Source organism: Medicago sativa, chromosome 4, assembly GCF_051527215.1.
Source record: "Medicago sativa cultivar Bolivia chromosome 4, Bolivia_mono, whole genome shotgun sequence".
NCBI classification, from domain to species: domain Eukaryota; kingdom Viridiplantae; phylum Streptophyta; class Magnoliopsida; order Fabales; family Fabaceae; genus Medicago; species Medicago sativa.
In genome coordinates this window covers 37,136,528-37,150,870 of record NC_140752.1, presented here as the reverse complement: position 1 = coordinate 37,150,870, position 14,343 = coordinate 37,136,528, and the positions used below count along the sequence as shown (strand labels likewise).

At 32.7% G+C, this 14,343-nt stretch overlaps 1 protein-coding gene across 1 annotated transcript; it reads right to left on the bottom strand.

Annotated features, from left to right (window-relative positions):
- Positions 1-12,246: 12,246 nt before the first annotated feature.
- LOC146929140 (Protein kinase superfamily protein) lies at positions 12,247-14,118 on the bottom strand. The gene has a single exon (XM_085701201.1). It carries the CDS (start codon positions 14,030-14,032, stop codon positions 12,590-12,592), a length of 1,443 nt encoding a protein of 480 aa, XP_085557327.1. The 5' UTR covers positions 14,033-14,118; the 3' UTR covers positions 12,247-12,589.
- Between the last annotated feature and the right edge of the window lie 225 nt (positions 14,119-14,343).

Genomic DNA, 14,343 nt, shown 5'->3' with positions numbered 1-14,343 from the left:
CTCTTAATTTGTTAATTAGTACTCCCTCCGTTTCAAAATGAGTGTCACTTTAGGCTTTGGCACACAGATTAAGAAATGGAATGATATAATCGTTGGATATAACGTTTTTACTAAACTGCCCTTACTTTATAAGAAAAAGTCAAAATTAAAGTTGCATTGAAAATTGTGAGAGAAAAGTTGGATTATTTATTGAGGGTAAAGTTGGAAGAAAAAATTAAAGTTGTATTGAAAATGTAAAATGACATTCATTTTGAAACAATTTTTTTTAGCTAAAGTGATACTCATTTTGAAACGGAGGGAGTATATTATCCATTTTGTACATCAAAACAATATTATTTACTGCTTCACGATACTGCATATTATAGCTCGTGTCCATTTTCTTCTTCCAACTGACTTTCAATCTTGCCTATGATGCTTATATAAAGCTGAAATTCTTCCACCAACTTTTTTGTCTTTTTTATTTAATGGCCAGCTATACTACTACTATAATAATAAAAAAAAAACAACAATAACAATAACAAGACGTTGTCCAAAGAAAAGAGTAATGACGGAAGGAATTCAAACCTGAAACTTCCTAACCTCTATAAGAAGTGATAATTAGAAAAGCCAATGAAAGTGATATAATTTCGGTTGTCAGTGCCTACTTTTATCCTACTTTTATCAGAACGTCAATGAATGTCATTTTACGTGAAGGTACAAAGAAGGACAACAGTGTACGACCACTACTCCACTACCTCCAACATTTCCATGTGCATTGTACGAAGCTACATTTGTGCCTCCATTGGAAAAGAATGGTAAATTCCTTATCAAGAAAAAGGATTCAAATTCATTCCTTCATAGGTCATTAACCAAATCAAGCAACAAATCAATGTTGAAAGATCAAGCATCTCAAATGACTCTTTGATGTGCTGGCACTCTTCAACGTCTTTTTTCAACCTCTATATAAAGAATTGAAGACTTGAAGACAAAACAAGACTCTGCAATATTCTTACAAGTGCCAAAACAATGTCAAATTCATTACATATCAAACACTTAATTTTTTTTTATAAACTTTCATATCTTAGAAATTCTTAAGTCTAGAGTCTGAACTGTTTTGTATATGTGAACACATCTGATTGTATATCAAGTGTTCAACCAAACAATTTTTCTTTGTAATCTTTGTTTGTTAGAAGTCTCTTGCTTGTGTGCTTGAGCAATTGTAATCTCGTGTGATTATAGTAAAAAATCTCTTGTATGTGACAAGGGGACTGGACTACTTCCGGATTGTGGAAGGAACCAGGATAAATTGTTTGTGTCTCTTTCTTCTCTCTCTTTAGTTCTTTCTTATCTGCTTCAGGTTTTGAAATCTATCAGAAGCTGAACTTCAGACTTAGTCTAAAACAACAAAAAGCTAACACAATTCAACCCCCTTCTTGTGTTTTTCTCACCTTCATAAAGAACATCATAACTAAACAATAGAAAAACATACCCTAGAGAGAACAAGAGAAGGAAGAATCATGCCCTGAAGCTCTAATGCTTGACCCTTGCCTTGATTATCAATGTTTCTGAATGAATGAATAATAATGGGTGCATAAGTCTCTATTTATAACAAATGATTAATTAGGGTTTAATAGAAGAAAACTAGGCTTTTTGCACCGATCCACCTTGAAAAACAAGCAAACTGCCCATTCTGGACATAGCAGGGTGCCTAGGCGCATGGGGTTGGATGCAGGGGCGCATGGGGCAGTAGCCATTGCTGCCTCAAACGTAGGGGGCCTGAAGCAGCCCCTCTTGGGTGTTATCTTGCGTTTTTGTCCCGTTTTCGATCGTTCTTCCGTCTAAAAACTCCTAGGAACTTGAAATGAATTGTCTTCACTTTGAATTGTCTTCAACAACCTTCTAAGAACCATTGGTCTTCAATTTCATATCTTTGATCCTTCACGTAATGTCTTGATTTGTCGATTTACATGATTTCTCACTGCAAAACACTCAAAACACCTATGGAGTTGCATGATCTAGGATAAAAGCGAATTACAACGACTCGAGTGAAAACAAAACAATATGTTCCTCAAACTTAACAAATCCCCTGCCTCTCATATTATTTGTCTTCAAATGCAAAGAAAAGTACGAAAAATATAACAAAAAATGTCATATGATGCTCTATCATCATATTTTCCAATGTAAATGGCTTCCTCACTCACTCCCTCTGGGACACACTCACCATGTTCATGTCCCTAACCATAGAAATCACACTTAATAGCTTGAACATTCTGCACCTGTTGCATGTGCTTGTCTCATACTCAAAACTTGCATTTGCATTGAAAGAGCTTCCATTTGTCTAGCTATAAGAGTACAACTAGCCATGAGTGCACCCTTGTCATTAATCTAAAACCCAGCCCTTTTAACTCGAACAATTTCATACATATACTCATTTTGAGTCATGTTCTCAATTAAGGCTTGTACTTCTCGGTCAGTTTTCACTTTCATACTACCTCCATCCGAGGCATCGAAAAGAATCCAAGTATTTGGTTTTAGTCCTTCAATGAAAATCTGCATTTGGGTTACCTAACTCAACTTATGTGCTGGACAACTTTTCAACAACAATTTAAACCTCTCCCATGCATCATAGAGAGATTCAAGCTCACCTCGTCTGAAGTTTGTAATTTGGTGCTTTTCCTCCCAATTTTTTGACATAGGCATGAATCTTGGCAAAAACTTCAGATGCAGCTCATCCTAGGTTTGAATGGTCCCATAAGGCAATACAAACAACAAATCCTTAGCTCTCCCTATTAAAGTGAATGCAAACAACCACAACTTTTTCTGATCCTCAATTACATGATCCGGGGGTAAATGATATTGACATGTTTCATAAAATCTACTGAGATGCTCATTAGGGCATTAAGCATCCTTCCCTCATATTGGTTCTCACACAGGCCTTTGAGAATTGAGTTCTTAATGTCAAAGACTACAAGGTGGCAAGTTGAAAAATGTGAGTCAGTTGACTCCTGTTGCTCGCCACCCCATACTCACCCATGATAGGCCTTGGTGGTGGTACTTGAGGATTATCACCCATAATTACTACTTCAGTTACACCCTGAGTCGGACAACCTTGTGTTGCTCTTAATACTTCTTCTGCTAACTAGGCCAACTAGACTGCTTTCCGATTAGCTCTCGTGGTCTTTTCGATCTTAGGATCGTGAAGCAATTCCTCACATAAAATTCTACCTCTCATAAACAATCAGAAAACACCTCAGTAGCACAGAACAATACAAAATCAAAATCAAAATCAAGCACAAATGATTATTTAAGTATGGTTGGAAATTAGTCAGTTTGACTTAATAAGAACTTATTTAATTTAAAGCTTGACTCGAGATTGATATAAACATAGTTTTTAGCTTGGACTCGACTTAATTCATTTTTGCAAACAAATTAGTTTAACTCGAGCTCAAATAAAACAATTCAAAAGTGGATATAACTTTAAATCTTTAACGTTTTAAATTAATAATTTAATAATATTTTTGATCAAAGATAAAAAAAATTCTAATTAAAAAATATAAATTAATGTAAACAAGTATTATGAAAAAGTTCTCTTTTTTAGGGTTAAATAGGTTTTTCGTCCCTAACAATATTTCAAATTTAACAATATTTTTGATGTTTATTGTTCTGCCGATTGTGGTTGTTTAGAAGACTGAGATCATCTTTTTTCAACGGTGATTTGTTTGGTCGGATATGGTCGCTGGTTTCTAGCTGGTTAGGTTTATCAACGGCTCATCACGGTAATTTATATGATCATCTTCTTCAGTTTGGTGAGCTAGAGGGGTTTTCTAAAAATTCTCATTTGGAAGGAGAGAAATTCGAGGATTTTTAACCATAAGGTAAATCTTCCTCATTCTTTAACAGAAAAGGTTAAACTCCCGTCTTTTTGGTGGCTAAAATTGCATTATGTCTTATTTGATTTTGATTACCTCACTTGGAGGCCGAGTCCTTTGTCGTGTTTAAAGGCAGTTGTATAGTTTTTTTTTTTCTTCGCTGTTTTTGGTTTGTAATGTGAACATCTCGGATTCTTAAGTTTCTCGTACACCTTGTGTTGGAGGTGCTTTTATTGGTTTATCAATATATTTTTAGCTTTATCAAAAAAATATATCAAATTTGATTATAGTCCCTAAAAAATAAAATGAGATGTTTTTATCGTCACAAAAAATTTCATTTGTTTTTAGTCGTTAATGGATATAATTGTGACATGTTTTTGACATTTCTTGAACATAATAATATGGGCATACAAGGGTTGAACATAAGAGATGTAAATATTGACATTCGTATGAACATAAGTTGGTCATTATGGACTAAAAACAATGAAAAATCCCATTTTATTTGTTAAGAACTAAAATCAAACTTTGATATATTTTCGGGACGAAAAACTTATTTACCCAAAATAAAAAATTATCTTAATCCTAATCTACATTAAGGGTTTTAAGGGATAAAATCAAACTTCATTATATTTTTAACAAAGATATTTTAAATCTTACATTTTTTTATAAAATTAATTGCCATTATGCTCCAAATATTTATTGCCACCCCCCCCCCCCCCCCCCCCCCGAAATTAAATATTTATTGGGCTGATCATGAATTAAAGGCGAAGTAAATGGTTTCACACATAACTGCTACTAATGTTCTGGAGCCTAGTTAACTTTGTATTTTGATAATCTTAGCACGTTTGGTTGAAAGTTTATTACTTTATATTGATTGTTGTCATTTAAAAATAATAATTATACTCCTTCAAAAAAACATATAATCTTCGGTAAAAAATAATCAACACACAAAAGATCTTGTAACCACAAAAGATCTGCGTGATTTTCTTATATTGTCGTCTTAGCGAAACGTTTAAAAATTAGCCAACTCAACTTAATTTTTTTAGGGGAGCTAACTCAACTTAAATTATTTAAGTATTCAAAAACAATCATATAAATATAAAAATAAAATATATTTGTTAAGTATTATATATATCTATATACTCGAGATAAAACTAAACAAGAGACCACATGGAGATCGGGTGAAACTGAATTGTGATGGAGCTTATAAGGAGTCAGTGGACATCGTAGGCTGTGGGGGCCTTATTCGAGACTCCAACGGTCAGTGACTAAAAGGTTATGTTCGGAAGATTGGAACATGTGATGCTCTTTATGCTGAGATGTAGGGGCATGTATGAGGGCTTAAGGATAGCCAGAAGACAAGGTTTTTCGCAACTCATTGTGGAAAGCGACTCCAAGCTGCTAGTGGACATGGTAACGGGAAATTGCAAGATTAATGGGGCTATCCCCATTTTGATTCGTCGAATCCGAGATCTAATTGAACTTTTTGGGGAGGTTCAAATAAACCATACCTTACGTGAAGGAAACAGAAGTGCAGACTTGTTAGCTGCATATAGTCTTACACAAGATTCTTTTGTGCCTATTGTTTTAGAGGTCCCTCCAAAGGAGCTGCAGAGTATTTTGTTCGAGGACATTTCCGGGGTTTGCATATCTAAGAATGTACGTTTAATTTCTTAATTTTTTTTGGGCTTAGCCCTCTTTTCTGTACCAAAAAAAAAACTAAACAAGTCCAACTATATATATAATTTAAATTCAATTAGTTTATCTTAATAATAAAGTTCAGTTAATTTCGTTAACAAACTCAATTTACAACTATAGTTTAATTCATGAAACAAATTCAATTAATTAATTTTCAAGTTAAGTGCTTGTTAGGTTTCAATTCTCAACACCCAGAAGCGGTTTTATAGACTTTCTCTTCTCATACTTATATTTCTTTTTTTCTTTTTTTTGGTACAAACATACTTATATTTCTTTAACTGTTTTCAAGTCTATATTTCTTAATTTCTCAAGTTTCATGTGCTTAATAGGAAAGAAAGTTTGTGAGCTGTAAAGCCTTGATTTAAGGAAAGGAATATAGACTTTTCATACTTATGCAAACAGTTAAAGAGTAAAAGACAGTCACTTTCTTCGAGTTTTTTGGATTATGAAGCTAACGCTTTTTAGATAGATCCTATTTGTCTTAATAGTGGAAGCCATTGTCTGTACAATTTTTTTTTGGCTGTTACAATAACTCTGACTGAATGAGGATAACTCGGGGTCTGTGTAGTTATTTTCTTGGCTACAATTTTGGGGGATCCAGGGCACCCTTAATATGGACCTAAAGAAACATACAACTATTGTGATTGATGTTGCTGCTATGACTGCCAAAAGTTCCTGATAACACATGGAAATGGCCAAAAAAACCCAGCAGTAGTTAACTATCGCCGGTTTTCTGGTTATAAGCCAGCGGTAGTTAACTACCACTGAGGATATTTTATACATTTCCATGTGTTATTAGAAACTTTTGGAAGTGAGAAAAGCAATTTTCATTGTGATTTTGTCATCCTCAGAGTGATCCAAACATGCATTATGTTAAATTAGCAATGATTGTTTTACAAAAATATTGCCATTTCATATGAGTTGATATCTTTTTGAACTAATGTATTTTAGCGCGTAATTACAAAATTAATTGCACGAAATAATAAATGACATTTTTAATATTAATTTTAATGCATAAAATATGCAAGGTTCGGGGTTCGAACCCCGGCCACCACAAAAAAAAAAAAACGCTACAAAAATATGTTTTTATGCGTTGATATCCACTCTCTAATTAAATTTTTAAGGAGCTTAGCCTGAATATCAACCAAAAGTGCTACACTATGTTTGTTAAAAATTGAAAAATGGGACAGCGAAAAATATAAATTTAAATGGAAGACTTGTCTGTAGTAGTTCTATAAATTCGAGTAAACCACTAAACTAATCCTTGATTCTCTAAAATACTCTTAAATAGGTCATTGGATTATAAATATTTTAAAGAGATCGATTCTATCAAAATTTATCATATTCTGTATTTTAAAAACATGTTTGAGACTAAACTAATAATAAATTGTTAAAGATATGAACCAAATTGATAAGAACTAGTTATAATACGAGGAACTAATTGCCGGTAAGTGGTTAATTTAGGGACAAAGTTAACAGTTTAGTAGAATCACGGATCTTTTTGAAATATCCAGAATCTCAAAGACCTATTTAAGAGTGTTATAAGGTCATAAACTGATTACATGATTTACGCTTTATAAATCATATTAAGTTATCGTTTGATGAACAAACTGAGCATCGTACTAGATAACATTAAAAGATAGGATTTACCTAGTCATTGGGATATATGTTTTATCTAGCGAAAAGGATTAGTGTCTTATTTTAACAGAAAGATATGTCCACACTTAGTGTTCAACTGGATCTCAAACATAATTACCAATAATGTGCAGAAGTGCTAGCACAGCATAAGTAAATATCACAAATAATGTGGAGAACATTTCACAAATGGTGAATACAGAAAGTTCATTCCACTCGATTGTTATAATACAACAAGAACTAAGTTTTATCATACTAAGTGATATCCGTTACATGAATTAAATAGTTTCTCTCTTTTTTTAGGTCTACCCATACTTCAAGCAATTTCATTCCCTTTCATCTGATCTACTCTTGATCTACTCTTCATACTACATTAACCACCTAAGCATAGTTTCTACCATCTTTTCTACTATAGATGTTACCCCAACTTTCATAGTAATTATGTCATTTTTAATTAAATTCCACTTATTCTTACCGCACATCCAACACAACCAATGACGGAGACCCTTTAGGGCATGGGTGGGCCACGACCCACCCCACAAAAAAAATTATAGGGGAAATTACTAAAATATTTTTTATTTGTAAATAAAATTAACTTACGGTCTACCCTTTTCTCCATTTTTGTACGTCTTACTATCACACTTTCGAGTCATTTAAAATACATAGATATTTTCTTTTTAAATTTCTATGGTATGTAATTTAATTTTTTAAAGCTTAACTTTGTGCTTAATGTTTTTTTTTGACAAACCGTGCTTAATGTTTATTAACACATAAATTTTGCGTATATAAATTATAGTTTATTTTAGTGGTTCATCCATACATTTTTTTTTCTCCGCCGCTGAATATGCATCATCATGATCTCTGTTACGTTTACATTATGTTCATGATCGTTCTTTACCGCCTAACATTCTATTCCGTACAACATCGTCGGTCTTACCGTTGTCCAATAAATTTTCCCTTCAACTTAAGCGGTACTTTTGTATCACATAAAACATTTGAGACACTCCTCCTCAACCACCCAATTTGGATTCAATGGTCACGCCTTCTAACTTCTATTTTTCTTTCTTAGACTCTCCATGTTGGACTATATCATATGCAAAAAGCTTATATATTGGTGCTCGCTCTTAGATGTATTCTGTAAGTACATTCAAAACTAAGGTGAAAAGATAAGGGCTTAGTGTTAAACTTTGATGTAATCCTATTGTTATCGGAAACTCTTCAATCAATCATTAGAAGAAAGAATATTGGTCGTTCTTTTGGCTTTTGTACCAAAGAAAAAGGAAAAGTGTTACAGTATATTGATCTTTCATGCATTGAAAATATGTTTTTATATTAGATAGCTAAGATGCTAATTGTGTACACTCTATCTGAAGACATGTAGTGAGTAGTGACCATTAAGATTCATGATTAAAAGTTGGGATTCACAATTGCAATGATTGATGAATATAAAACGACAAAGAAAGTACAAGTATAAAAAATGGACACGGATTGATCTAATGTCCTCTTACATTATTTTTTTTATGAAAATGTCCCTTTACATTTGAAGAACGCTGGGAGGATTTCATAAATTAATCAAATATCATTCATAGTTTAAGAAGGAAGACATTTTTCGAGGAGGGAGATATTTCTAAGTAGGGAGATATCAGATAGTTGTAACAAGTTGGTACTAGTTTTCTTGTTCATTTTCTTTATTGAGGGGTGAGTAGATCAAAGTGATTACTGATTATTATCTCCTCTATTATTAGACCCGCCATGACCCCACCAAAAACAAAATATATATTATATGAATAGTATACGTAATCAAACAAAATTAGTTATTTTGAGATGAAGGAACTATAAGAAATCAGGTAAAGAGATAACAGCGGGGCAAACATTTATTTATGTGAAGGGGATGTGACTTCAAGTTATTATGTGGCCAAAAGCAAAATTTTGTTGCTCTACCAAGAGTTGCACGTGAAAGGAGATAGGAACAGAGTAGCAAACATACAAAAAATTGTCCTACAAAGCATACAGCTCGGAAACTTCAAGATTTAAATATTGGAGAATTAGTCACTTTAGTCCCTGAATGGGGAACGATTTGTCAATTTAGTCCCTGAATGCAGATAAATTGCAAAATAGTCCCTGAATGTAGACTTTGTTAGTCAATTTAGTCCCTGAATGCAGACTCCGTTAGTCAATTTAGTCCCTGAATGTAGACTTCGTTAGTCACTTTAGTCCCTGAAATTGACCATGCAGGGACTGTTTTGCATATTATCTACATTCAGGGACTAAATTGACGAATCGTTCCGCATTCAGGGACTAAAGTGACTAATTCCCCTTTAAATATTCCTACTTTCTGGTACCGACCTGTCTGGTCACATTCTTGGTTGGTTTAAATATATTTTGTTTGTTAAAATTGGATCATTTTTGCTTTTGCTCTCCGAAAACTCTTTGATCTCTTTTTAGTAAAATTTCTAATAAAAGATGCCAACAAACAGTACACACTACTACTCTACTATTTTGGTCTTTTGGGTGATGATTTTAGAAGAATAAATAAAGAGTCATCACTAGTATGTATTTTAAAATATCAGAGGTGGAGTAATTTGATTAGTTGATAATCAATTAAGGACAGTTTGTTATGACTTTTTAAAATAATTCTTATAGTATTTTTTTTTTTTGTTATTAGAAACATATTCATTATTAATAATTGATTTTTTCATTCAGAAAGAGTTGTGACTTTTTGTTATGACAAATTTAACAATTTTTTTCTTAATAAAGGTTTCAAATGTGAAATCAGTTTAAATAGTTTTTTATATAATATTACTTTTTATGGTAGTAAAATTTCAAAAAATGCTTTAAAATGTGATTTTTATTATGTTACATCTATAATAATGAATATTTATTTTTTCGTAAAAATTATTCTTATAAATACAAATCAAAATCATTATTTTTAATATATGACAAACGAACTCATAGTCTAAGTTTTATGATCAAAATGCTGAGTTGACATATTACTGACATTAGCTAATATGTGCGCAGTTGGGTCATATTTTCATAAGTATATTTTAATGTTGAGTGAGTCTCTTATTTCACGATCTACATTTATTAGAATTTGATAAAAAAAATATTGACAAATGAACTAAATTTTTATTGTCAATTTTCCATTTTCAAAGCTAATTTGTAAATTTTTAGAACCAAATTATCCTATCTATATTACTTTGATGACTAAAATGATAATTCACTTTTAAGCTAAAAGTATTTTGCATTTTTTGTTCTTTTTAAAAAAAAAAAAAAGATTTGCAAAATACTATTAAACCAACACAGTTGACCTGTGAGACCAAAATGTGAAAACAAAATCTAGGGGACCAAAATAAAAGTTTACTAAATTTTGAGAGGCTTAAAAACATATTTATGTCTTTTTAAGTAAATGGTGAATCATGTAAAAGATATTTCCTATTCCACAACATAAAGATATCCCTAAAAAGATATCAGTGAAGTGGACTTTGCCCCCTCCCATCTAGAGAGACTTTGCTATCTGCCACTTGTGCCAAACCTTATCTGTAGCTTGTATTACATAAGCAGTTATAATACAAATTGTTAAACTAATGACCACAAAATGACGAATCAAAACTTTGTTATTGGGTAGTGGGGTGGGTCCATTAGACACTACACAAATGGAAATGGTTCCAGCAATTTTTTGTCATTGCCTCTGTGTTTTATATATAAAAAAAAAAAATATCATAGAGCAAATGTGACATATTAATCTACGCCATAATTTTCTGAAATCAAACTTAACCTGTGGCTTAAAGTTGCTTGATTGAAATATTGTTAATTGATTGAATTAGTGTTTACTTTAGAGTCAACAGGGAAACAAAATCTATGGAACATTGACACATTTCTTTTGAAGGTAACACATTTGTTAATTAAAGGGTGTCCCTACAAGTTAGGTGAGTAAGGTTCAATCAAAGTATATAATGAAGATATAATCAAAGTATTATAATATTCAATAGAGCATATAAGTATAAATTCAAAATTTGACTTGAAACAAGCTTCTATTTGCTTTGTAATTTTTATTCTTATTAATCAATTTTGTATAACAATCACATGAATCTGTAAAAGTTGTATATAGGGTCTGTTTTGCAAGACCATTAAACTAACTTATAGCTTATAAACTCTGAAATTTCTCCTTTACCGTGAATAGGTTTAGCTAGGGCATTTACAACACGACCCAAATAATCCTCACTTACTCTGAGCTATTCTACATGTTGCTTTTACCGAACTTCCCTTTTGTATCAGCAAACCATCACCCATTAATACAACACCAACATTTTTGGATTCCAAATTCCAAGCAATACCTATAGTACTCTCTTTAAATTTGACAAATTCACTTGCCATTACTTTGTCAAGACCGTAAATACGAGCAATGTCGTTACCTAGTATGAATAAAAAAGATCTGTTTGATCTGTTTATTAACAGTCAATTGGGATTACGAGTGTAGGGTGGGATGGAAGACAGCGTGCTTCAGCCTTCAGTGAAATCCAGGTCAATTTTAGAAAAAAGAGACATGGAATGGAACATAAGTCAATTTTAGAAAAAGGTATCAAACAGAAGTCCTGATATTTTATAGCAAAAGATAAAATAACATTAATTTTTTTTTTTTTTTTTTGTATATACTATAAGTTGTTTTTATAAACTATAGTGGAGACCTAATGAAAATCATTTGTAAAAAACTTATGAAAATTGTCATAAACTATTTTCATAAATTCTCCCAAACAGTTTCACAAAACTTATGTCAGTAGATAAGCTCAAATAAGTCAATCCAAACTGGTCCAACACTTGATAAAAGAAACTCAGATGAATGATAAAAGAATAAAAAAAGATTAGACAACATCAGTGCGACTGAATTGAAATTTTAATTGAGCTAGATACAACCAAGTTATTTAACTATGAAGCAGTTGAAAGGTTTTTACAATTTTCAGCAGCAGCTTCATGTTTGTGTAAGATAACATCAGTATGTGTTCCTAAATCAGGCTTTTGCATTTGTTATTGACAGGAAGAATAGGGAAAACAAAACCTTTGACAAAGATTTTTGAACAGTTTTAAGGTAACATAAGTTATGTGCCCTTCAATCCAAATCCAAATACTTACAGTTAAATGAACATGTCAATTCTCAAATCCACAATTAATGAACTAACACCAAATCTACACAAGTATAATTTGCAAGCAAGGAAAGCTTACAAGTTATGAAACATCGACACAAACACAGACACGACACCGACATGTTGACACAAGTTTTAAAAAATTGAATAATTGAATGTAACCACATATGTTGGTGCCGTGTCAGTGTCAGACACAAGACACGCCTTCAATCTGATTTGTCTGTGTTACAAGACTAAGCATCACTCCAATCAAAACATTTATGAAAATAACTAGACAGCCTCAGTTGCAAGAGAATTCAAAGTTGATTCAGAAATCTCATGCTGTTTTGAAGATCTCTCCCCAACAATCTGAACTTTACTCAAACCAAAAGCATCCTTATCAGTACCACAAGGCCTGTATAGATTCTTCCCTCTTGCAAAATATCTTCCACTTCCAAATCTTGAACTAGAAACTTGTTCAACTGATTTAGAACTATGTTCAAAAACACCATCTCGTACAAATTCCGCCTCCTCAGTCGTAGCCATAAGGTCCATCAAGTTACTACTGAACCCCAAATCCGAATGCACTCTCCTCGAATATCTCAACGCAGACTTCGACAATCTAGCATCCAAACCATCAAAATTCCCTTCATCCACAAACCTCGAACTATTGACATGTCCGTTCCTCGGTTCAACCGGTCGTCCAACGGTTTCAACCATCATACAAGGGTTATTAAAACCATTCCACGAATGATTCGGAACCAACTTACACAACCCACCAAGCCAATTAACAACCTCATTCATCGACGGCCTTCTCTCCCTACAAGACCTAACACATTTCGCCGCAATCAAAGCCAACTGTTTCCTCACAACAAGATCCTTAGGAGGTGGTATTCTAGGATCATAAACAGAAAAAACTTTCCCTTTCTTAATAAGTGGAATAGCCCAATCCACAACAGAAGGAGGTGAATAAGCAACATCAATTGCTTTCCTTCCACTTATAATCTCCAACAACAAAATCCCAAAACTAAAAACATCAATCTTAGTACTTAAATTATCAGGTGTAACATAACAAGGATCAAGGTAACCCATAGTACCAGCAGGTGGAGTTGACCTCACCCTATCAAAACCTCTAAGTGCTAAACCAAAATCACCTAATCTAGCATTATAATTCTGATCAATAAGAACATTAGCAGATTTAATATCTCTATGAATCACAGGTGGGTTTGATGAATGAAGAATATCAATAGCCTTAGCAGTTTGCAAAGCCAAACGAATTCTTCTACCCCAGTTAAGATTTCTTGAAGAAGAATGAAGAACATCAAAAAGTGTACCATTACACATAAACTCAACAACCAAAAGCCTATCTTTAGAATCATTGGTGAAACCAACAAGATTAACCAACCTGGGACTATGAATTTTGGACAAAATATCGATTTCGTTATCAACTTCATTGGTGATTTCTGAGGATGAGATGGGTCTGGATGGTCTTTTTACAGCTACAGGTTTACCACGAACAATTGCTTTGTAGACATAACCATGACTTCCTTTGCCAAGAAGTTTGTTGTCTGAGAAATTGTTTGTTGCAGCTTCAAGGTCACTGTATTGAAACTGTTGGATCTTGATGGTTTTTTCTTTGTTCTCTTTGTTTGGTTTTGATGATGATGATGATGTTACAGAATTTGAAGTTGAGATTGAAGATTCAGCTTTGCAAGAAAAATTGAGGTAACCCATCTAAGGCTTATGGATTTTGGAGAGAAAATATCAGAACACAGATTTGGCCTTTGGGTAGAAAATGTTTATGTTATGGGAATGAGAGTGTAATAGTGTAAACTAGTTTTATTTTATTTTTATTTTTATTACAAACGCGTTTTTTTAACATAATACTGTTAATTATTATTTTATTATCTTGACTAAAAATTAAGATTTAGTTTAATGGTGTTTTTTTTGGGTATGTCTGTCTGTCATTGAAAATGGGGTCCATTTTTGGAATAATCTCGTGGCCCAAGGTGGGTAAAGTAATTGCGGATGATGTAAAGGCTATA